The 25,142-nt window shown below is 48.8% G+C and overlaps 1 protein-coding gene across 3 annotated transcripts in view; it reads left to right on the top strand.

Moving 5' to 3' along the window:
* The window catches only part of LOC116952441 (mitogen-activated protein kinase kinase kinase kinase 4-like), a 120,868-nt gene that overhangs the window by 79,531 nt on the left and 16,195 nt on the right, over positions 1–25,142 (top strand). For 2 of the 3 annotated variants that reach the window (XM_032971777.2, XM_076074407.1), the window contains exons 10-25: positions 257–432; positions 2,226–2,298; positions 2,603–2,822; positions 4,231–4,386; positions 5,062–5,148; positions 8,386–8,646; positions 9,053–9,088; positions 13,027–13,173; positions 14,518–14,769; positions 15,182–15,279; positions 16,253–16,461; positions 17,031–17,125; positions 18,462–18,485; positions 22,103–22,278; positions 23,728–23,824; positions 24,440–24,604. In XM_032971777.2, coding sequence (XP_032827668.2) covers positions 257–432; positions 2,226–2,298; positions 2,603–2,822; positions 4,231–4,386; positions 5,062–5,148; positions 8,386–8,646; positions 9,053–9,088; positions 13,027–13,173; positions 14,518–14,769; positions 15,182–15,279; positions 16,253–16,461; positions 17,031–17,125; positions 18,462–18,485; positions 22,103–22,278; positions 23,728–23,824; positions 24,440–24,604 — 2,272 coding nt within the window. The remainder of the gene's footprint in view (positions 1–256; positions 433–2,225; positions 2,299–2,602; positions 2,823–4,230; positions 4,387–5,061; positions 5,149–8,385; positions 8,647–9,052; positions 9,089–13,026; positions 13,174–14,517; positions 14,770–15,181; positions 15,280–16,252; positions 16,462–17,030; positions 17,126–18,461; positions 18,486–22,102; positions 22,279–23,727; positions 23,825–24,439; positions 24,605–25,142) is intronic. The other variant, XM_076074408.1, reaches the window with a different exon arrangement.

Below are 25,142 nucleotides of genomic sequence, written 5' to 3'. Positions count from 1 at the left end.
TTATCTCTGGCTTGACTGAGCTATGTCGATTGCGCTAAGTTGATTAAAGCTATTGGTTGGGCTGGGCTGGTTGAATTGCACCTTGCAGTGTGTTGCATTCATTGTCTATGGTTGGGTCTGGTCCGGTTGGTTGGTTGAGGCCATTGGTTGGCTTTTCTCGGGTTGTTGTCGAGCTTACTTGGGTTGTCTCGGGTTGCTTCTCTGCCTCGGTCCTTCGTGCCGGACCTGGGCTTCGCCCCGTCCCTGACTCGCGCAGGTCCAAGCGATTCTTGAGTTTCGCGGAGAGCTGCCTGGTGAAGAACTACCTGCAGCGCCTGCCGACCGAGCAGCTGCTGAAGCACCCCTTCATCCGCGAGCAACCCAACGAGCGGCAGGTCCGCATCCAGCTCAAGGACCACATCGACCGCACGCGCAAGAAGCGCGGGGAGAAAGGTGCGTCCCACGGCGGCATTAGCCAGTCGCATAAAGCAACACGTACAGATGCACGCGATGGAATTAAATAATGAATGAATTCACCATCTTCTTCAGCTGGGCCTGGTAGTCCGGAGGTCAAAGCGCCGAGCTGGCACAGCTGGGGTTTTGGGGGTTGAGATCCTGTATTGTAATCCAGGCAGCCGCTGCCTGTGATTGAACCGGATACTCTGTGTAGATGATCTCAGCCCGCCCACCGCTAACTGCACAAATAAACCACCAGTTGATTTGGATGAATTCCAGCTCAAATAATTTGGGTGCGTTTTGGATAAATTCCAGCTCCATAAATTAAATATGGGTTTATCGATCAAGTGACGAACATTATTTTAATTCGGTGGAATGGACAGGAAAGAGCTGCCCACTATTGTGTGAACCAGAGGTCACTTGATGAGGTCTCTTAGGAAACTGGCATCCGTTTCCATGGGTTGTTCTCTCACACAAAGGGTTGGCACTGCTCTGCGGGAGATACGAATGGATTATTTATCGTATGGCATATGTACTTATGTACGTTGAACGTCTTTCGCACCGTACGTAGCCAACCGTGCATGCTAATCGGAGGTGCGAGGGAAGGACAACAAACTAAACACAAAAAGCAGTTAGAAAGAAATTAGTTTTCAATCTAGGTGATTTAAAAGTGCATAGCTCTAGTGACTTCCTAATATTGGGTGGAAGAGCATTCCAGACAGTCACAGACGCACATCCGAAAGTGCGCAATGCAGTGACAGTCTTTGTTCGATGGCCAGCTGCTGCGAGGATGACGTTTTGGTATATGCTCCTTCTTAACTGTGGGACATTTAGGTTGATGAAAACTTATATCCTTTACCCTTGCGTTTATAGGAACATGTGCCAGTATTAGGCCTTGGCCAAGGTAAGGTAAAAGGTAAAAACAACGACCCTACCTTTTCCCTACCTTTTACTCTTACCCCATACAAATTACCCGATTACAGGGTAATTACTGGGGTACTACACATGAAAAAGGTTTATAACAGGTAAATGCTAGGTAGAGCGCTTTATTCACATAGAATACTCTCCATGATTCCAATTTTACACGCTTTCTTTTAACTCGCTCTGTCTGTTGTTGTCGTTGTTGTATCCTCAAATCTTGCAACTCAATTTTAACCCACTTCCCAATGTGGTATCAACTGCAAACTTGGTATACTTATGTCATACTGATGACAATACTATATTCTATCATTAAAACAACATTTTAACATTCTTTTTTATATGTTGTGTTTCGGCTTGGGTCTTTATTGTCCACGGTCAACTGACATTGGCTGTAGTTGGCCACGGTCCCTTACGTTATGGCAAGCTTCGGGGCCACTTCCTGGAGTCGTGGAGTTCTGCCATTACTCGTATGGTACATTTCATTAAAGCGTGTTTTTTAAAAAGTTTTTTTATATATATTACTTATTAAATGGAGGCCACGGACTGCGCCACGGAGCTTTTAGCGGTAAACAAGGTACCGTATTTACCGGGTAATACTTGGTGCTACCTTTACCCTACCAGGTAATTCTTCTGTGCTACCTTTACCCTACCCTCTGCCTTACCCTTTGGCATGTCGACACCTTTACCCTTTTACCCGGTAAAAAGGGTAAATTACCTTACCTTGCCGAGGCCTAGCCGGTATATACCCCAAAATTGTTGTCTTGAATGTTTTGTGTTCTCAGCCATTTAACTTCAACTCCAGACTGGCATGACCAAAACAATATATTAGTGCACGTCTCTGCTGGTTTGTTGTCGTGGTCTCTCGATAGACGAGACGGAGTACGAGTACAGTGGGAGCGAGGAGGAGGACGAGGAGGCGCAAAATCAGGAAGGAGAGCCGAGGTGAGCGGTCCCTGACGCCTGCTGCTGTATATGTGGAGTTTGCGTGTCTCTCTCCCCGTGGTCGCGAGGATTTCTCTCCGAATCTTCCGGTTTTCCCTCCACATTTAGGATCGTGGGTTTCGAGTATTTGGCTGCCGTAGATGTCCACATGATTAGCCGCTTCGTTGAGCTATCATTTGTGATTGCCAGGTCTCTGAAAGAGATCTGCACAGCTCGGTGGACCTTAGCAGGTAAAAAAAAAAAATGTGTTTGGTGAGCTTGTACTCGTTAACTTGGTGATCTGTCATGGCGCGCGGTGTGCCAGCTCGATCGTGAACGTCGCCGGCGAGTCGACGCTGCGGCGCGACTTCCTGCGCCTGCAGCAGCGCGGAGATGGGCGAGAGGCAGCCGAGGTGCAGCGCCGGCAGCTGGAGATGCTGGCGCGACAGCAGCAAAGCGAGAACGACGGCCGCAAGCAGCACCTGCTGGCCGAGCGCCAGAAGCGTATTGAGTACCAGCGGCAGCAGCGGCGGCAGATGGAGGAGGTGAGGTCGCGGTGACTAGAAGATGTTGACTCTCCTCCCCTTGGTATGCAGGAGGTCGTGGATTCGATCCCGACCCTAACGCCTGCTGTTGTATATTTGGAGTTTGCGTATCTCTTCTTCCCGTAGTCGCGTGGATTTTTCTCCAGTTCCTCCGGTTTTTCCCTCCACATTTAGAATCAATATCACGTTTAGATTATTTGCCTGCTAAAGATTTCATCATAATAAGACACTATTTTCAGCTTTCATTTGTGGCCAGGTCGCTTCTGCAAAAGAGCTGTATAGCTCAGTGGACCTTACCTGGTAAAATAAAAGTAGAAAAACGTAATTGTTACATTGTATCTCGCTTCGAGGTGTGCGACAGTGACTATAAGATGTCAATATTGGCGTCCAGGTAATTTTTTTATCTAGAGCGATAGTTCAGGATGTCGGTGTGTACAAAAAATACAATCACTGACACCAGTGGTTCACGTATGTTTGGCCAGGTCGAAGGCAGTTAACTCGGTAGGCAAACTAGTCAAGGTGCAGGATCTGCCTCTATTAGTAGGCCTCGTCTGCCGTTTAAGACTCTATCCTCCAGAGTAGAATTGCTTGTTAAGATATCTGTAATTATCAAGATAAAAAAGTTAAACAAGAAAACCTCTTCTTTGGTTCTTTCGGTAAAGTCACATAGAATGAGAATAAAATAATAAATTAATCAAATAAAATAACACAATTCTCACGACGTTTCGGCCACAACACAAGTGGCCTTCTTCAGGTGAAAGGAACAGTCCTGTCGGGACGACAGAGCTTCAATGAACGTTTTTAAGATTTGTAGCGTATTTTAAGCTGGTTTAGAGAAGTGAGGCACCTTGACAAAGGGGTTTACATATCAAACAGGAGAATTTAGCATTGAAATAGCTGAGTGATTAGCTTGTGACTGGTCATAGAAATAGCTATGTTAAAGTCAAAGCTTACACATCCACAGAGGCACCTAGTGCAAATCAAACAGGATAATTTAGCATTGAAATAGCTGCGTGATTAGCTTGTGACTGGTCACAGAAATGGCTATGTTAAAGTCAAAGCCTACACATCCACAGAGGCACCTAGTACAAATCAAACAGGAGAATTTAGCATTGAAATAGCTGCGTGATTAGCTTGTGACTGGCCACAGAAATGGCTATGTTAAAGTCAAAGCCTACACATCCACAGAGGCACCTCTCCCACTCGAAAGCGTGTGTGCGGGGAGCGTTGATCTGATCAGCAGCTTGCCATTTACAAAGCCAATGCCAACCACTGCACCGTGATGGAGACGGGGTCCTAGCATCGGCTGAGCAAGTGGCCGATTATCATTTTTAAATTACCTCGGCCAATGTGCCCCAGCTTTACCGCTCCGCTAATCACGCCGCCGCCGTCGCTGTGCCCCTCGCAGAAGCAGAAGCGGGCACGCGAGCAGTCCCGGCTGCAGGAGAAGGAGCTGCGGAGACGGAACCCGGAACCGGGTTTGGAACACGGCCAGCAGCAGCAGCAGAGGTTGCGCGCGGATGCGGAGGAGGAGCGGCGGCGGCAGGCGGAGCGCGAGCAGCAGGTGCCCGCCCCTTGCCCATGTGCGCGTGTCTCGAAGGGCGAGCCACCTCGGAAGGCTCTCTTGTTTGTCGTTTCCCAGAGGATCTTTGGTATTTGTGAATGTGTGTGGGTTTGTGTGTACACTTGTCTTGAACATGGCCTACGAATAATGATGATTTTAAACCGAGCAGAATTGTAACTATTTAAAAGTAAAAAGTATAATCAATGTTTTATTTTACCAGGTGAGGCCCCCTGAGCTTTTATAGCTCTTTTTCAGAAGCGTCCTGGCTATCACAAATGATAGCTCAACAAAGTGGCTGATCACGTGGAAATTTATAGCAGCCAAATACTCTAAATTCATGATTCTAAATGTGGAGGGAAAAACTGGAGGACCCGGAGAAAAATCCAGTGACTACGGGGTGAGAGAACATGCAAACTCCAAATATACAGGCTTCAGGGTCGGGATCAAACCCACGACCTCCTGCATACCAGGCGAGGTAGTTAACATCTCGCCACCACGGAGTCACCACGCCACTTCCGTCGTCCTCGGTATATGAAAAACAATGAAAGCGTGTGTAAAGTGAAGTGATCTCAGGTGGGCTGCGAGGCCTGTACCGTTGAATCGAGCGAGTCGGCGAGTGAGTGAGCCGTTGACCGTGTGTCGCTGCTGTGATCGCCCCTGTGTGTCGACCCTCAGGATCACATCCGACAGCAGTTAGAGGAGGAGCACAGGCAGTTAGAGATGCTACAGCAGCAGCTGCTCCAGGAACAGGCTTTGCTTTTGGTAACGGTGGTCGGATCTATCCAGCGCCTCCTACCTACCACTTCACTGCTTTCCTTCAATTTCTTCCTGACTTCTGCAAACAAAAAGTCCATAAAATATTTTTTGTTGAAATGGCCAAGTGCTGTGTGCAAAATAACGTTCATGGCAGCATCACAATACCCAAGTGCTGTTCAGAAAGCTCCTGTATTTTCTCCTTTTTTGTGACCATTTGCAATTGGCAACCTCTGAATCGTAAAAAAAAAATATTTTATTGGCATTTTTAAAGCATCTACGTTGCTCGTTTTTTCCATGTAACTCCAATTAACTTTCCATTCTTCTCCACACCTCGCCTGCTCATTAGCTCGTTTGTATGGTTTTCTTTTATTCACAATTATAAACGTCTGATATTAACTTGCGCATCTCATGCCCTTACAAATGCAGCCTTGGGGCGCATGTTTGTGATATAGACATTTCCCCCCCCCCCCACCGTCCTCTTGGTGTGTGAGCGTAAATCATCGCAGGGGGTGGAAATGTCAATAAGCAAAAGAGCATGGGGACCCATCTTTGTTTTTGGTCGTCGTTGCCAGCATCCACGGATATCCTCTTAACCGTTACGTTAGCGTTTATCAAGCAGAGTCAGAATTCGGAGAAGAATCCTAATTTTTTATGTATACCGGAGGAATCCGATGAACTATGAAGCTCTTTTTCACAAATGTCTAGTAGGGGCAGGTCAGAATGTTACACGAACGTGTGATGGAGAGAAGTCTTTAGGGAGTGGGCACTAAATGTCTGCGCCAGCCGCCTAACTTCACCCCGCCCACTACCCACAATCCCTCGGCGGTCATCTCTGCATTGAGCGTGGTGCAGCAGAGGCTTGAGCCACCTTCGCAGCTCAGGCAAATTAAATTAATAAAAGTTGTAGAAATGTTGTTGACAGACATTCATCTGGAGTTGTATGGTAACTTTGATCTCTCCTTTCCCTCTTTTTCACTGCCATTTTTTTATTTTTCTTCTCAATCAACTTTACTGAATACGGCGCCCTTCACAGTAAAATGGTCGCGGAGCGCTTCACAAGCAAACGTGGCTTTACATCATAACAATTTAAGGTGCGCAATAGTAAATGTGTACACTTAAAAATATATAATGAGATTATAAAATACACATTTAACCTCATTTTAAAATTGGCAACACCTTTCTTATCGGGTGGTGTTCACGATGCACTCCACTTGAACACAACGTCAACCAGCACCATGAACATGCGGCATCCTTACTAAATAAATAATAGCGGCCATGGGGCCCAAGCGTGCACGCAGGCGCTGCTCTTTTGGCACCGACCTGCAGAGGTCGGACACCCATTTGCTACTGTAACTGCCTGGGGACCGGCCACGAAATGGACGCTTGTCCTCATTGCCTCCGACGTGTTTCATGGAGCGAGAGGTGAACCAGACTAGGCTCACCTGGCAACGCTGCGAAGGAGTGACCGGTGGCAAGACAGGGCCCGTCTTGGAAGAGCCCGTGAAAAGCGCAAGACCCGGGTCCTGGCGCCCTCCCGCAGTACGGGAGGCACCGTTGTCTGCCAGTCTGCGAACTTGTGGCTGGCGCGGTTGTGGCTGCAGTCGCAGTAGCAGCGAGAGGACACCGCCGCTCCGTCCGCTTCTAAGCACGCGGAACTCGGAGCGGATGTATCCTCTCGTCGTGCGGCCCGCGGATTCGAATGTTGGTAAAGCCAGCCTCGCCCGACCACAGTCAGAGATGCGGCCACATGGGCCACCCCGTACCAGAAGAGCGCCTGTTGTTGCTCGCCCAGCCACCACCCAAACGCCGATGGGGGTGCGTTCGGGCGCATGCAGTCCGTCACCTCCGGAGCACCGTGCAGTTTGCGAGCTCCTCGCAGCGACGATGACAGCCTTCCCACCTCGCCAGCCGATCTCCTCCCGCAACAGTGCTGACGCTCCCCCAAGGTACACCGGTGCCCTTGGGGCCGCGCCATCCACTCCTCCACGTGCGCGCCTCCCGAAGTGACCTTCCCGGGGCCTGCCTTGTCCATCACTGCGCTCGCAAGCGCAGGAAAAGTCTCCAAACAGGAAGGGCCAAGCGCCCGCGCCACTTGAAGTTTCCACCTCCCGAGGGTTCGTCGTCCGTGACAAACGCGGTGACCCGCGGCCATTGGACACGGTTTGGCGGGGCACAGCTACGCGCGTTGATGGACCAGGCTGTGTCCAGTCGGAGCTGCACCAGGTTTACATGCCCGGGTCGCAAGAGATGCAGGGCACGACCTTTGGGTTCGTCGTCTTGATTCGTCCCCTGGGCTCGGAGGTGTCCTCGGGAGAAGTCCGAGCAAGACGCTGGGAGCTTCCCCTGGGACATTCTACCCCTGGCTCGCGTTCCCAGAGCGGGAGCCACCGGTGGTTCCATAGAGCGACCTTCACCACTGAAGGGACAGAACTCTCTCTAGTACTCGTCTCTTCCCCTCCTGGAGTCAATCCTTAGTCGGATCACGTGCCAATGGGCCGAGCCATCCAGATCGATCAACCGCATGAACAGGGTGCCTCAATGCTACGCCTTCGAGCATGCACACGTCTGGTTGTTCTATATCCCGGGGTCTTTCTACCGCACTCATCTTACATGGCACCACCGGCTTGTTGTGCCAAGGTATTTTTGTGCTTTTCTGCTTCTTGCAATGGCACCAGGCAGTTGTCTGTGTCGAGTCACCTTTTTGTCACCTCCCTCCCTCCACTTAAATATTTCGTGCTTCATAAAGAGGTCTGGTTGTGTTGAGAACTTATCATTGTGATCTGGCTGTACTAGTAAGTACTGAGGGATTGTGGGTATTGAGCAGGGCGAGTCAGGTGTCAGGCCACGGGTACAAGCTTTCTCTGCATTCCGTTCGTGACCCTGCAGGATCATTCTAACGTAACGGTTAAGAAGACATCTGTGGATACTGGCAACGACTCCCAAAAACGTTTTTTACCGAGGTACAAAACCTCCTTTTCGTGCAGAAGTGTGACGATGGCTGGACAGACAGGAGGCAACTGAAATCTTGTCACCGGCCACGTGACCTGTTCACCAGGGCAGCAACTCTGCGGTTGTTTTTTGAGAGGTGGCAGCTGTGAGCCACTTCTTCTTGCCCCCGATAGCAATCGCCGCTCGCTTGCGCTTTCCAACGGCGAGCCTTACGCCGGCCGCTTCCACCGAGTAACGGCGCCGAGGGCTGTCTGTCCCCCGCCCCCTCTGTGTTTGTCTTGGCTGCACCGGCAGCGGGAGCACAAGCGCAAGCAGACGGACGAGCCCCCCGAGCTTGAGCAGGAGGAGCGCCAGGCCCAGTTGCTGCAGCAGCAACTCAAACAAGAACAGCGCTATCTACTGTCCCTGCAGAAGCAGCAGCAAGCAGAGCAGCAGCGCGTTGCCGCTGCCCCCGGGCCCGACAGGCAGAGGCAGCAAGCGGCGGCGGCGGCGGCGGCGCAGTACCACTACTTGGAGGGGAAGAGCTGCCCAGACAAGCCGGCATGGGCCAAGCAGGTCGGCAGAGCGCAAGCGCGGTTACACTGGGCATGTATTATTTCACTGCTGCCCTTCCCCCCCCAGACATTTTGAATGAGTTATCCTGTTTCCGCGTCACAATTCAGTTCATTAATTATGTTTTGTTTACGTCCGATTGGTACTATGTTGTCTGCTCTATTAACCCAAGTACAACCGAGCAAAATTGGCATGTCATAATTAATCGCTTCTCACATTGCGATTCGTGCGTCGCGAGCGTAAGAATCGATGTGTTGCGACACGGTTAGTTTGGAAACCTCTCCCCTTAACGCCACCCGTGGGCTAGTTTCTGTGCCCGTCTACCCCCCCGCCCCCCGCCGTGCCCTTTACCCGCCACCCCCCCTGCTTAAACCGTCGTCCCTCTGTCGTCATTTGTGTTTCCGCTCAGAGTCCAGACGTGCCGCCGCAGGCAAGGCCAAGTCAGGTATCACCGAAACAAAGGACGGGCAAACGCGCAGCACTCAGATCTTTAACCCCCTTAACTGTCCGGCATGCACTAATGGCAACAACGGTCACATGACGCCCTTAACGGACGGCCTCACGCGCACTGCTGCAGCTTTAACGGTCACATACGACAGCCCCCACCCGATGCACGCCGGAGGGCGCGATTGACACACACGTGCATTTGTCTGCCCGTGTGTCTGCGTGCGTGCGCACACGTTAAAGCATGCGCAATGGTATACTTGCTTGTGTGTGTGTGTTAAGGCCCGTGATACCCTGGGGCAGTTTTACGGCAGTTGCATTCTTCGCCACTGCCAACGCATTCACCGAGATAGGCTTTGGCAACCTGGTACAGCAATGGCAATTATTTACGCGATCTAACCCAAAAAACCTATATTATGGATGCTATTCGTCGCGAAAGCCTACGTGTTAAACTGAATGCCAATTAGTTGAAGAAGTTCTCGCTAGCCACTGAAAACGCTATTTGTTGCGAAATAGTTTTCAGTAGTGCCTGATCTGCAGAGCACACAACCTTAGGTAGTCATGTGACCTCTGTTATTTGATTGGAAGTAATAATCCTAGCTGCCCATTTGGGGGGAGCATGAGTTAGAGTTGTTCAGGTTTTCGGCAACATCTTTTAATTTTTCGCAATAGGAAATGGTATGGCGGTGCTTCCCAGTGACGATTGCCATAAACCTACCCTAGTGTCACGGTTTACGAGCATCCTGTACGGTCGAGCAGAGTATCTCTACTTCAGTATCGCAAGGGCTGGAGTTGAGATGCACTGCAGTCTTAGAGGGAATGGCTAGTAGGTTTAGTCTGTAGATTTTGAAAGGAAGATGCAACCGAAAGACAAACGGCTCTTAAAAATACGTAGCTGGCCTGCATATGTCCCGGGCTGTCCGACACGAGGTTTTTACGCTTCCTACTGAGAATAAAGACTTCAAAAAATACCCAGCTACTTTGTCAGTGCTCAGGTAATGTCACTGCATTGAAGAAGTGTTTTTAGAACGTTTCATTGATGTCAGAGTGTCATGACGGCACGCTTGACTGTAACTAATGAAGCTTCGAGTGCTTGTCAGCCCAGGACACACAGCCGAGGTAAAAACCTACACTGTAAAGAGCTGTTTGTTTGTTTTCAGTGATGTCTTCCTTTAAACGGCATGTTAGGAACAACAGGGTCTTAAAATATACTTATGTATATCGTCTTCTGTGGTGAGTTTCTGTACATATGTACAACACATACATACGTTTGTATTACGCGTATTAGGGATATATATATACAGCATGCAATACTCATTTTATTGTGTGATAATGTAACTCAAATGATTTGGCATTGAACAAGAATTACAATTAAAGTTGTTGTACATCATCAGCTATCGTCTATACGCTGCAACTTTGAAGGCCCTCCGCCCATGCCACCTCTTACAGATCAGTGCCGCTAACTATCAAAACTAAAGTTTTTATTTTACCAGATAAGGCCCCACTCTGCGATGTGGCTATTTTTCAGAAGCGACCTGGCTATTGCAAATGACAGCTCAACGAATTGGCTTATCATGTGTACATTTATAGCAGGCAAATACTCTAAACACACGTTGATTCTAAATTTGGAAAGGAAAGCCGGTGGACCCAGAGAAAAGTCTACGCGGCCACGGGAGAGGGACACCGCAAACTCCGAATATACAAAAGCCATCGTCAGGGTTGGGATCGAACCCATGGCCTCCTAATAATAGGGGTTTTCCCATTTTTTCTGGCAACAAAACTGAAACCTTTTCACAAGGAATCATGTGTGCATTAACCACAATACTTGTGCTCAAAATGCAAACACAAAACACACCCTGATAATAAAAAAGGGGAAAAACCCTATTATATTTTGGTACTGGCAAAGGAGGTCGAATGATGTAGATGCTTACCCCGAGCCCTCATTACTTTGATAGTGCATTGTCTTTGAGCTGTATGCCTTTTGGCGTCCTCTGGTCTAGCACCAATTGAGACGAGGCTCAAAAGAAAGCCGTCTCTGGTGTGGACCAATCAGTTTTAAGGACAATGCATATATTATAGTGTGTTTTTTGTTTGCATTTTGAGCACAAGTATTGTGGTTAATGCACACATGATTCTTTGTAAAAAGGTTTCAGTTTTGTTGCCAGAAAAAAGGGGAAAACCCCTATTATATTTTGGTACTGGCAAAGGAGGTCTAATGATGCCATGACCTCCTGTACATCAGGCGAGGTAGTTAACATCTACTAGCCACCGTGGCTCCCTCATTGTCTCTCCTGGCACGTGAACTCGTCTCATCGTTCCCCTGTGGTGGCGGTCGTCCTCCTGGGCGACCACTCCTTGGGCTGCTATTCCGTCACCAGTCTCGTTCTTCAGCCATCGGGGCCCGTCTGTTGACCAGTCCTGCCTCCAAGATCCCATTTACCGAACTGTCCGTGTGGTGTCTCCGATGTGTGCGTTTGTTCGTGTTGTTTAAGCTATCTCTCTCTCTCGGTGCATTGGTAAGCACTCGCCTTTCTGTGAATTCTTTAGTGCTTTTCAACTTTCGTTCCATTTAATGTATCAGGGTCCATGCGTCTTGACCCGTACGACATAGCCGGCAGTATGTACCAATTAACTTCATTCGACACATTGGTATGCTCTATAAAATGTGCTCTCTTTAACCAACCCACACTGACCTGCATGGTGAAGTATGGTCAAACACTGGCCATCATGTTGTAAGATACGATAAAAAAAAATTGACATTTGATAATGACAAACGCTTTGTGGGTGGAGGAGGCCGCCGATAGGCAAATTTAACGATCCAGCGATTCAAGTTGATTTTGTACTCAGTGCATGCTTTTCAAAATTGGTCTCTTGTGGGTTTTGCATATTACATGAATACATTACGTTTGAGTGAATGGAATGAACGAGACGGAGCAAACTACTCTCATGAGAGATATTGCCAATGAGGCGGACAGAATGATGAAAAACAAGCGAGTAAGACCTCTATTACCAATGAGAAATGACGAACAAGACGACAACACTCCAATTACACACAAGACAAACGTACGAAATGAGCAATACAACCAACACCTTACTTGCCTAGCAGTACAAACACACTGAACAAACCATTTGACAGGGACAATACCAACAAAGGGAGAACAAACAAGAGAATCGAATTGTCCATGCTGCCACCAACGGGTCACTAAGCTCATCTTAACAATTAGCGCTTAGTTAATCTTAACTAATCGCAGCAATTCCCGTTGAGGTCGTGGACTGTGATGCAGATGCAGTTATTCCCTCGTTATTCGCGAGAGATGCGTTCCGGAGATGCTCGTGAATAGAAAATGTTGCGGAAAATGAAAATGGCCTACAAATATCACGTGTGCAACGTCCTGCAGATGCTTGAGAAATTCTCTGTCATCATTTGCTCTCTTGATGCAGTCGCGTAGAGTCCCAGATGCGATTCGCAGATAGCCAAAATCGCGGACAGCCAGCTGGTGAATAATAAGGGAAGACGAGTGCACATAACGCCAGCACCAAGGGCTCTCTCTGCCACCCCCTGCCACCTTACTTCCCCTGCCCACAACCTATGAGGATCGCTGTTTTCTCTGCATTTCAGAGCGAGCTGCAGATAGGGTTTTAGCCACAGCTAAGGAAAAAATGTATCAATACAAGCACACAAACATATGGGACATCATTTGAGATGGACAATAAAGCACTAGGCAGAACAAAGGGGAGAATTTAATCGTGACCCCCGAATTGCGACAATTCTCGAATCTCCTTAAGGTTGAATCCATTATATGCCGAGTTATCGAGTCCCAACTTAAAAGCATTGCGAAACCAGTAGCCGCTGTCACTGCGGCAGTGCACCGGGCCTTGCGGCTACGATACACGTGCCGCTTGGGTGAGGCTGACGAGTGCGCGTGTGCTGCTCCGCAGGTGGAGGATCGCTCGAAGCAGAACCGCAAGATGCCCGTGGCGGCGGCTGCCGGGGGACAGCGAGCATCACAGCCGGACGTGTTCGCCGTGGCGGCACCGCAGGGACCAGCAGCGCCGTCCGCCTTCCACAGGGGCCCCGAGTCGCAGGCAAGTCTGCCGCTGGGGGTTGCCCGAAGGTTGCCGCACAGGTGGTGGTGGACAAGGCCGAGTGAACAATACATACCAACACATTTGTGGCCGGGTCCCTTCTGAAAAAGGACTTTATAGCTCAGTGGGCCTTCCTGTTTTGCCACCACCCATGCCCAATGCCAAACACTTTATTGTTATTCACCTTGGTTTATTTCAGTTGGAGTTTTTAAATGTGTAAAAACTTATAATTTCGTCATACGACTGGTAGTAATCCACATGGTGATGCTAAGGTTTGCATTGCCACGTTACCTTGGAAATTTATCAATAGTGCTACAGTATTACATTTCAACCAACATAAAGCAGTATATATAATACAGGGTGTTTAAAAAGATGGACCCAATTTCAAAGCAGTCTATTTCACGATGGCAACATGTTACAATTACACAAAAAGTTACAAACGGTTTAATGAGTTATCAAGTTTTACTAGCCATTTTATAAATGCTCTGTGCCCTCCATCTGCTGTACGGACAACATCGAGACGATAGTGGAATTGGTTCCAAACGCCTCTCAAAGTGTCTTCTCTTCCACTGAAGTCGCCGCTGCCGTGATTCTGTTTTTGAGGTCATCCAGATTAGTCGCTAATGGTGGCACAAAAACACCACGGTCTTTGACGTATCCTTACAATAAAAAGTCGCAGGGTGTGATGATGTCTGGGGATCTTGGGGGCCAAGAGTGTAGCGCCCAGTCTTGGGGTCCCGTGCGACCTTATCCAATGTTGACGCAGTGTTGTCTTGCGAATGACTGAGGCTAGGGGCTTGTTTGTGTGCTGGGAGAGGCATCTAGCGGTAATCATGTGAAACTCTATGCCCCGCCCTTTCAAGAGGTAAGAGTTTAATTCATGTGCGGTTCGTGGTTGCAGAGATATAGCGATTTCAAATCGGGTCCTTCTTTTTGGAACACCCTGTATATATTTGGAAGCTACTCAAAATATCAAGGCTCAACCCCGCTTAGCTTCTGAGATTTGACAGGATCGGGCACATTCTAGGTCGGTGGTTTGGTACAAACAATGCTTTTTGTGTTGTAGTTGTCCTACCCCTGCACCTCCGATTACCAAGGTTGGCTGGCTACATACGGTGAAAAAGAAGTTCTACATACAAAAGCAAACTAATGAATTATTTTTTTATTTAAAGCTTTCGTGACTGCAGGGATTCATATTCTTGGTTCTTTCGGTAAAGTCACGTAGAAGGGAATTTTTTTTATTATTTTCTTGTTTCCCTTCTACGTGACTTTACCGAAAGAACCAAGAATATAATTAATATCGCGCACACGCGTGTGACCGAGCTTGCCAATGTGTGCATGCAGCACCAGCAGGTGCAGGTCGCGCACCGCGTGCCGCTGCGGCAGCAGGGCTCTGGCCCCATGCCACGCTCGCAGTCGGTGCCTGAGGAGGACCTCGTGGCGGCCGCCCCGAGCGCTCCCCCCGTGGCCTCACTCGGCAACGGCGCCGCCCCCGCCGTGGCCAGCCCCCGGCATCCCGCCGCTCCCGTGGGCCCCGGAGGCCCGGAGCAGTTGCTGGCACGGAGCAGAACCGAGTGGGAGGATCTGACGGCCAAGGTCAGGTCGACGTTGTGGTTTTGAAAAGGCGGCGGGGTAAATCCCGAGAGCTGGCTCTCGAGATCTCGAGGCACCATGTGCCCAGCGCCGCTGAGAAGAAATCCTGAGTTAGAATCTTGAGTTTTGGCAACCATTGTTTAACACTGACTTCTCAACTGCACACAAAAAACTACTTTTGCGCAAATTTCGATTGATACCTATTAATTGACTAAATTCCAATTCTGAGAATTGGTGTGGATAAGAGGCTTGCTGGATTAACCCCCAAACGGAGTTCTGCGACATTGACTTCGTGCCTGCATTATTTCGAGGACGCGTTTGTAGGTGTTATTTTTTTTCTTTGTTTGATCGTTTGGCCCTTGTGTCTCTTGTGCCTGCGTCTCGTGCTTCTGGCTTTCAACACGACCCTCAACAGGTGCCGGTGCGAGCCGGGCTCGTCTCGCCCAAGCTGGGCCGCAGAAACTCGCCCAGCCACCTCCCGGGGCTCACGCCACGCCACGTTCGCCAGGCCAGGTGCGGCTGCCATGCTTGCCACCAGGCCGGCAGCACGGGGACACAGACGATTTGTCTTGTGGGCAGGAGAGTCCAGAATATACACATCCGTGTGTTTTGTGTACATCAGGAGAGCAGAACTGTTACTTTACTGAGGGCTAAATAGGTAAAGGGTAAACGTGCAGCCCTGCACTCAAACTAAAACTATGAAACTTGTTTTTTATTGTACCAGGTAAGGCCCACTGTGCTGAATAGCTCTTTTTCAGAAGCAACCTGGCCACAAATGATAGCTGAACCAAGTGGCTTACGTGGACATTTATAGCGGCCAAATACTCCCAACGCATATTTCTAAATGTGGAGCGGAAAACCAGAGGACCTGGGACAACACGCAAACTCCAGATGTACATGCATCAGGGTCGGGAGCGAGTGCAAGACCTCGTCTTTACCAGGCGAGGAAGTTAACATCTTGCCATCACGGTGACATGGCTGGCTGAAGGGCTTAGAAGGGAGCTCTTTATCTCTAGAGCGTTTTTTGGCCTATTCTTTCAGGCTGGCCAGACATTTTGGAAGAGGTGGGGTAGCGCACACTTTACTCCACATCACGCTATCTGCCAATTGACTCTGGTTTACCTGTTCATACTGCATCGAATCACGCATCTTGGGAATCGATTTTTTAGTTGGTATATATTGTATATAATGGTTTCACGTGACCTCTGCAGCCACTCGATGTACTTCATTCACAGTTTGTAAATAAAAATGTATTCCATAGAATTGTAATGGTTCATTCAATCGCTGGGAGGCAAATGATTGTATACCTACCAAAGACCTCTCCGAACTTGATCAACTCTGTTTCCAAGTTAATCATTACTGCACCCATCTAAGCCACGCGCACACGTATGTATGTGTGCCAACTACGTTATGCCACTGCGCGTGTGCGAAGAACTGCGCCTCCTGCGCGTTTTAATGTAATTTCCCGCCGGCTCTTTCGTTCCAGTGCCGGCAGTGCCTTGGAGGCGAGAGCGGCAGGGATCGTGCAGCACCAGCAGCCGCACAAGTTCGGCAGCGGTGGCTCGTCCAGCTCCGGATCCGGATCGCACTCCGGCTCCAGCACGCCGGGATCCCGACCGGGGTCGCAGCCGGGTTCACAGCCCGGGTCTCAGCCCGGCTCGCAGCCCGGGTCTCGTGAGCGCAACCAGAGCAGAGGTCATTGCCCCAACTACTACTGCCCCACCCAAACCCCACACTCACCTCCTGGCACCTATCTTCCTTGGCTGTGTGTGACAGCTGATGTGTGTGTGTGGATTAATGAATCCAAACACGCATCTGGTTCATGCTGTGCAGCTGGGTTCTCGGAGTTGCCCTTGAAGGAGACTTTTTGTCTCAATGGATTCTTTAATTTGCAGTCCTCCTTAATCCGCTGTTGGGTGATGATGGCCTTCCCCACACCACGTTGATCATGGAGGTTATTTTTACCTCACTTGCCTCTACTGATCAATGTGGTTTTTGGAACAGGTGCTTGTCGAGCATATTCTGGGTAAACAACGCAAATGTTATTGTTATTATTGAGGATTATGCGAGCTCTGTGGAGTGATGCTACAGTGGTTAATAACGCTTATAACGTCAGTGACAATTTGCATCCGAACTGACCCTTCACCAACCCCTCTAAGAGATGGAGTCAGCGGTGGATTGACAAAATGTTGTAAGAAAGAAGGCAAGCTCTGTGATGTTCCTTATTTCGCGGTCTTTAATGACATTCTCGCTACACTTTGCAGGTGCTGCCCTTCAGGTTGAAGCGTCGAGCAACCCTGAACCGTTACCGGTTACTCAAGCGGAGCGACCCGAGTTTACGCGACCGATGAGACCGCCGGTAAGCCTGCACCAACAGCACCGCCAGTTGTCGTATTAATAAGAATACTTCGCTCCTGTATCATCATTCTAGCCCTAGCTTTAATTGAAGCAGTACGCTACAGCCTCAACACACCTATGCTTTTGTGGCTGATATAACGATTCATAATTGATTTTTGCGTTCAGCCACGTAATGATCTGACCAAGTTTGTGTCATGAAACCCTCCACCAACCCGACTTCGCCAAGTAAATAAAATTTTCATCCATAAGAGGTTTTTTATAGGTTAGATTGTGTAAATATAAATGCGAGTTAAACCTGCCACCACCCGACTCGGCCAATTAGTAAAGTTTGTCACGTAAACTGAAAATGCCAATTCGTTACTTGTACAGCACACCAGTGAGTTGGAGAGCAAACCCACAACATTTACGAGCAAATCCATAAAATTGTCCACGTCCCTGAGCGTTGTAATGCACCAGTTTATTGTAATTTCGGCTCCCAGGCAAGTTTAAGAAAAATTCTCGGGATGAAATGTAGCAATAGAAATGACGCCTCGTTTGGTAATACGCTGGTGAGATTTACCTCTGCCTCGCTTCTCATTGAGGCCTGGGCGTTTTTGTTCCCTGATGTTTGGCATATTTCCAAGCAAATCGGCATGGCTATTGATAGATTTGGCAACGAGATTTGCTAGTCAGCTCGGCTGGTGAGCCGAAAGAAGTATTATTGGTGCATTAAACCGCTTGCATACGTGAGAAGTTAATGTACAACTCGCCCATCGCGGGTTTGACCACCAAATGCATTAAGGTGTCGTTCGCCGATCGCTCTCCTGTGGCTCGACCGTTCGCGAGAATGTGCTTGAGTGCGAGATTCCTGTATGCATTGTAAAGAAGAGTGCTGTAATCTTAACTTAATAGCTCGGTGGGCTTCATCAAGTAAAATAAAAGTTGAGTTTTAGTTTATTTTTTAGTGATCTGCTTAACTTTCCTATAGTTTGCATTGTTTGTTGTAACTTTCTGACCTGCCCCTGTTGGAGAGCTGTGAAAAAAGCTTCGTTGCTCATCTGATTTCTCCAGGATAAATACAATATTCTGATTCTGCACTCTGACCTAGGTCGACTCAGTTTTAAAATGAGTGCTTTGTGCAGTGTGTAAACACGAGTTCACGTTAGCTTGGACTTGACATTGTCCACACTATCCCCCTATGCGCCATGCCAGCTTTCACAGGTGATCGCTAAACGAAACGCAACTTGTCTCAAAGGTTTGTGTCGCTGTAGAGGGTTGATATTTTTTTTGCCTCGTTTTTGTATCCGTTTTCTGAAACGATTTCTCTCACTTTTCCCGACTCCACGCTTAACCATAAGAGCTATACAAAAGCTATCTCCGAGGTCAGTTCTATCACGTTTCCCGCACTTCGTTTGCACACCTTATTAAGACGCAAGCCGCGTTTGCGTTCGGAGGATTATTGTTGCTGTTGCCGCGGCCGCGATTTTACACCCCGCGGCTGTTGATTCGCGTCGGAACGGAGGCGGTAACAGCGGTTGTGTTATTGCTCTCCTCCTGACGGCGCCACGGGCACACACGTAGGGCGAGATGGTAAGCGCCCTCCCCGCTGCTGCGGCCCTCTCTTGCGCCTGCTTCCATCGCAGGCTGCTTGCGTCATTCCAGTTTTATTTTCGGTCTGACCGTCTGAAGCGTGTCAGCGGTCACATTTCAAATCCCCCCACCCCCCCCCCAAAGAAAACCTCAATTTGGCCGTATCTAAATGAGTAAATGGTTTTGTTTCTTTAAAAAATGTAAAAGTTTATTTTGTGATTAACCAGCGAAAAGGATAGTGAGACATTTTCAAGAGTCATCCGATGGTAAATGGAATGTGACTTCTCCGCTGATGTGTTTGAGTGCGCGTCGGCGTATATGCAGCGTGTTTTCAAGATGCATATATAGCCTGTATATGTATCGACTTAATATGCACGATCAGCATACAATGGCTGTAAATGTAGTCTGTAGTTTGTTAGACATTTAATGACTTATGTCTTGATTTAGAATAGATTTTTGTATTCCCGATACACGTGTTAACTCGTGTGCGGTTGTGAATCGGATGATTAGCAGTTAATCCGAACATTATATTTACACCGGTGGAGAGAACAAGACTTTATGAACGAGGCCAGAAAAATTAGAGACGGTAACAGGTTGAAAATAATAGATATTTGAATCAAACTGGTCACCCCATTCCCACGAGTTCGTAAGAGGACTCGGTTTTGTGCTGCAAAGCCAGAATGTGGTTTTCTGCACCAGGCAACCGGTCTGCAGAGAGTGTTGAAGTCAAATGCTGCACAGTCACTGTTTGAGTCATGCTTTACGCCTGCACTGAAGCTACCACCACCTCTACCACTCAAGAATGAGCTAAGACTGCACCTTGCACAGCATTGAAGGATGGCATCATCCTGTCAATTCAGCACGAGCTGCGATGTCGCAAACTCCCGTGCCCGGGATGTCCTCCCAGTCCCAGCTCGTCCTGTGCCCACCTGGTTACCTTGAGGTGGCCATCTCAGCAAGCTCCTTTCCTCACTGTCAGATTCGAGAGACTCCCCTCCACCCCCCACCTCGGCACCGCAGAAGCAGTAGTGAACGGAGCGCGTTGACGGTGGCCTATCGAAACTAGTTTTCACATTGGGTGCTAATGCCTCGTTTAAAGACTGGCAGGCACTTGGACTGGGGAAAATGGTAATCGTCAAAAGCCGGGCTGGATTTTGGCCCTGGATGCCGGAGTTAAGAAGCTCATTTGCTGGAGTAGAGTTTCTCAACTCCAGTCCTTGCACCCCCCCCTCCCCCCACGGTAAAGCTTCCTCTCAATGCTGCATGCAATGTGCAGTGAAACAAATTTTGCAACATGAATAGAATATATTGCTATTCACACAAATGTGGAACCATGGGGCTTGCGAGGTCCGGAGTGTGTAAAAACGCTGGGTTGCAGTACCGTAGTTGAAGTTCCACCGTGCACGCTTCACGCAATGTCTTCAATGGAGTCGTTTGCACCCGCTAAAATTAAAGTCAAAGAATGCAGGTTAAAATTACGTATTTGCCTGATCAATTTGTAGTATGCACGTGCTGTAATTTGTAACCAATTGCTTTTGTTGCGTCGGTTGTAATGACAGTGTTATTTTTTTCACGAGTTAATTGAATCATCAAAGGAGCTCGGCTGAAACGCAGTATAAATGTCGTGATATCCTCGCAACTCGCTCATCCTTTATAGTGTCCCCCCCACCTCGCTTGGTGGGAGCGGAGGTGGCATGACGTCGGCACGACGTAAGAACCTATCGCTGTGGCATTGCCGGTGACTTCATTGTGCAGATGTGCGCGCTGACGTCACTACCGCACTCGCGTGCCAGGAAGGCAGCCAGCCAGCAAAACCTTTTTGCTCGTATAGCGTGAAAATGATGGTCGAGCAATTTTTGAGACCAGCTTTTTATTCTATATTAGGATGAGAACTTTAAACAAGTGTAATGGGTTCGAATTAGGTGCACACATTTGTTAGAACAGTAAATAATATAACACTGTACATAAGGTGGTGACCACCTTCCTCAACTCACTAACACAGCAGTGACGTCCTATGTCACTACACAAGTAATTAAGTGCACGTAAAATGAGTTCAATGGTACGGAGCATGACGTGACATCATCAGGATATCTTTGAGGAATCGTCAGGGGCCCTCCTATGTTTTGGAAGCCTCGGGAATTTTTTACTCTGCTAGGTCATTTTTGTATCCAGCTCTCACGGCTTCGATCCAATTATACTTACAGTTTTTATTTGTACACAGCTGTGGCCAATGAGAAAGAGGTTGGGTCAATATGAATCTTTACAGGGAGCCACAAGCAACTAATTACTCCACAAATTTATAATCCTAAAACGTTGAGGTAGCCAGGTAGCTCGGGTCAGATTTACGTATTTATGTTGAACTTTTTTTGCACGATACGTAGCCAACCGTGCTGATCGGAGGTGCGGGGGAAGGACAACAAACTAAACACAAAGCAGGTCGAAAGAAATTCGAGTTTTCAATTTAGGTTTGAAAGTGCACAGCTCCAGTGACTTCCGAATATCAGAAGCTGGCATTAGTTTTGAATCTAGGTAGCACCCCATGATTAAACTGGGTTTTCAAGTACAGTGAGTCGATGGTCTCAGCCCAATCACCAATGACTACAGAAAAAGTGCATCAGTACCGTACTTAACGTGACCAAATTCGAGCTCTGAGAATAAATAAAAAATTTGTTTGACTGTCAGGTGACCAAGGATTACAGTGGCATTGTGGCCCATTCTCTTATCTTGATGGATTGTACTTATTTCAGCAGGAAGGGCCCAATGAGATGCTCGGCGCTATCATGGGCGTCCTGCTACACGTACAGATCTTAATTCCACAAACGTGGTTACATAGGTCACGATACAAAAGAAGCAAGTGTCGGTGCATGCCGTGCATGGAACAGAATGAGGTGTTACACTTCTCTAGAGAGAGTTGCGAATGGATTCTGTGTCTTGTGACACAGCATGATGCCGATAGCACAGTTGGGGTAACAATTGGGTAAAAGACAAAGAAAAGAGAATTCAAATCATGCATGCAACTGAATCATTGTTTTAAAAGGACAGGGCTTGGAACTCAATAGATAATTTAAAAAGGCCTTAGAAATAAATAATAGAAAATGTACGCACTAACCAAGATTCTGGTTGTTAGATTAATACATTATGAATCTACCGGCTCTAAACTCTACTGCCCATGCTTTGCTGTGTTACACCACCTGTAGCTTTGCGCTGTGTAGGGTTCCCAAAAATCATTTGTCATGATACGATTATCGCAGATCTTGCATCTTGCGATATATCGTAGTTATCGGCACATCGCGGCAACCCGAGCCCTGCGCCAAATTCGGGCCCGCGTGCTGTTCACCGTTGCCACCCCGCTCTATCACCACGAACCCGACTGCGCGTGACGATTGCTGCCACCCCCTGCCGCCCGCAGGTCCTGTCAGACACCGGGCGGGTGGCGCAGAAGTCGACGGAGTACTCCTCGTCGAGCGACGAGTCCGCCGACTCGGACCAGGAGGAGGACGACGAGGAGGAGGAGGACGCGGAGGAGGAGGCGGAGGGCCGGCGACGCGATGGCACCATCCCGGTGCACGGCATGTCGAGACAAATGTACGCCCCCGCCGCGTGAGCCATCGGTGGGGCCGGACGGTGGCGATGTCGATCCGTGCGGCGTGCAGGCAGTGGAACTGCTAAACTTAAAAAGTGAAAATACATTAAACTGTTTTTTTATTTCACCAGGTCAAGCCCACTGAGCTGTGTGGCTCTTTTTCAGAAACAACCTGACCACAAACGATAGCTCAAGGAAGTGGCTTATCACGTGGAAATTTATAGCAGCCAAATACAGCAATCCCTTGCCAACGACAAGGGTAGGTTCTTGAAAACCCCCCACAGTTGGTTGGTAAACTGATGACCTTATGTGGAAAGTAGGATTTGGGGGACCAAGGTCATGAGTGAACCTATGAAATCACGTACAAATACTTTTTTTATGTTCACTTTAAATTAACCAATGAACACAATACACTAAATAAAGAGAATTTCAGTCACATTTAAGGACATGTTTAATTAAGGAAAGTACAGTAAATTAAATAGAATTTTCATTTGATGATGATCATAATGATGGGGTGATGGGGGAGGGGTGGGATTGTAATTGGGAAGTGGAGTCCTCTGGACCCTCTTCCTCCATCTCCACACTCTCAGGGTCATCTGGGTCCGAATCCGAAAGTGGCTTGCGGCTTTAGCAGGCTTTTTGGCTATAGGGCGGAGGTAGCAACGTGTGATGGAGGAGCCCAGGCACCAGGCAGTGAAGATCGGATGGGGAAATCGGGGCGCATGCCAATCACACGTGACGTCACTGCCATATATTCGCATGGAGACCCATAGACAGACGGAGCGAGTTGATGTTCTCCGACTGGTCACCATTGACTCGCACAGAGATCTAAGCCAGTGCCGTAGCTGTCGCGTGAACAGGCGGTGCAAATGCCTGTTGGGGTTCGTGTGTTGAGCTACATGGGGGCGGGGGGGGCATTTAATCCTGACACCGGGGGTGCATGACAACCACGCGACGCGTTTGATGTTCATGGGCCTGCTGTGCCCCGTGGTGTTAATTTAATCGGTCATAGGTCGAGTCGACAACAACAAAGCTGTCTTTTTTTTGTCTTTGTGGATTTCTTGAGTTATTCTCTTAGACTATTCAACTTAAACAGTCAATCATTCAGTTAAATATTATTGAGGGTGCGTGCAATTTTTGCCCAAACCGATTGACTAACCTGTTAATTACATGTATATACATGTATAGCCAATTACCATTTTGGGTCTTGATATGCGGTGCTTTACAAAATTATGGTTCTCTGCATCTTCATTCCGACTCGTTCATCTCACCTCGTCATCGTCGGTAATGTTTTTGGTAGTGGTGGCTGTCATCGCGCTTGTTTATTGTCCACTCATAAATGGCCTCCGGTGCCTAAAATAAAAACTCACTTTGTCTTGACGTCACAAATGCACTGAACAAAATGACCACCGGTGCCGCCGCCCCCCCCCACACCACCGTGTTGTCCGCAGGCGTCCCACGAACGACACGGACACCTTGGTGGTGCACGACGAGACGGGGCTCCCCTCGCAGGACCCCTCCGGCGACGGCACTCTGATCGTTCACGAGGTGGCTCCCGCCGTTGCGACGGGGCTCTCTACCCCCTCTCTCTATCTCTCTCACGCGACCGCCGCGTTGCTCGCGATCGGCGTCGTGCGCACTGCTCGCTGATGAAAGAAGCCCGCTCCCCCCCACTCCATGCCGTGCGTGTACTGGGAGTTGTTTGAGCGTATTTCATCGCGCTTGCCAGGTGCGGGTTGATGAAGGTGGTGGGGGGGATATCCAAGACTGGGTCAGACGGCGTTCGTTTTAGCTACGGCCAGGAATCGAGCTCGGTTTGAGTGTATTAATCCTCGGGAAGAATTATAATGTCACAGTATGCTTGTGAGTGCAGATTGCACAACTGTGGATTTTTGCTGCGCTGCCCTCTGCTGCCCGCAGCATAGCCCTACAGTCTATAACACCTGTTATGCATGGTGTGTGCCCATCTGACCGCTATCCATCATCAATAATCCAGCTTGGCTTTCGGGATCCCCAGCTTGGCTTTCGCTCCCCGTGCAGACGCATGTACACACACACACATAGCGTACTAACCGCTATGCTACCCGCTCCCCACGCAGACACACGTACAACGTGCAGGTCTCGCTGTGTGCTCACTCGGCGGCGCGCGTGCCCTTGCGACAGAACGAGAAGAAGCGCGTGGTGCACGCCGACAGCAACGGCATGGCCGGCCGCAGCGGGGCCCTGCCAGACCTCCTCCCGCAGAACCCCAGCGCTCAGGGCCCCCACGGCCCCCACTCGGCGGCGTTCAAGGCCGTGCCCTACCCCCCCGGCTCGGAGGAGGAGGAGGTAGCTGTGCGCTCGCTCGCGGCCACGTGGCTCCCGCGCTGGACGAGGCGGGTCGCTTGCTCCCCCCCCAACCCCCCGCCGATTGACGCGCCGCTGCTCGCTCTGACCGTCTCACATTTTTTGTTTTTGCTTTCATTTCGTTGCTTTTTTTTACTTTCGTCTGTGCTCTTAATGCAAATTTATGTGCTGTTGAAGACTGGTAGGATTTTTATTGGATCATTGCATGGAAGCTAATAATGGTAGGCTTTTGAAGGCTATTGAGGAGTGTTAAATATTGTTTGCCTTTTGATTGGTTGCTTAAGGCATTTTTAGTACTCATAAGCTTACCGATAGTTATTGGTAGGTTTTCCAAGTACTATTCAAGCGACATTTACAAATTGTAGGCTTTACGATAGCTAGTTTAGGGCAGGTGGATAATGCTGCACCTTCCGAGATCTTCTACTCCAGGCCTGTGTTGAATTCTGCTAAATCACTGGGGATATTTCTGCTCTGAGAAAAGGTTTCTGCCGCGTGTCCTTTCCAACGAGCAATGACGCAT

The sequence above is a fragment of the Petromyzon marinus genome, chromosome 47 (genome assembly GCF_048934315.1).
Source record: "Petromyzon marinus isolate PM22_M1 ecotype Great Lakes invasive population chromosome 47, UKy_Petmar_22M1.pri1.0, whole genome shotgun sequence".
NCBI classification, from domain to species: Eukaryota; Metazoa; Chordata; class Hyperoartia; order Petromyzontiformes; family Petromyzontidae; genus Petromyzon; species Petromyzon marinus.
Note: the sequence above shows the minus strand (reverse complement) of the source record. Positions and strands in the feature narration are given on the sequence as shown.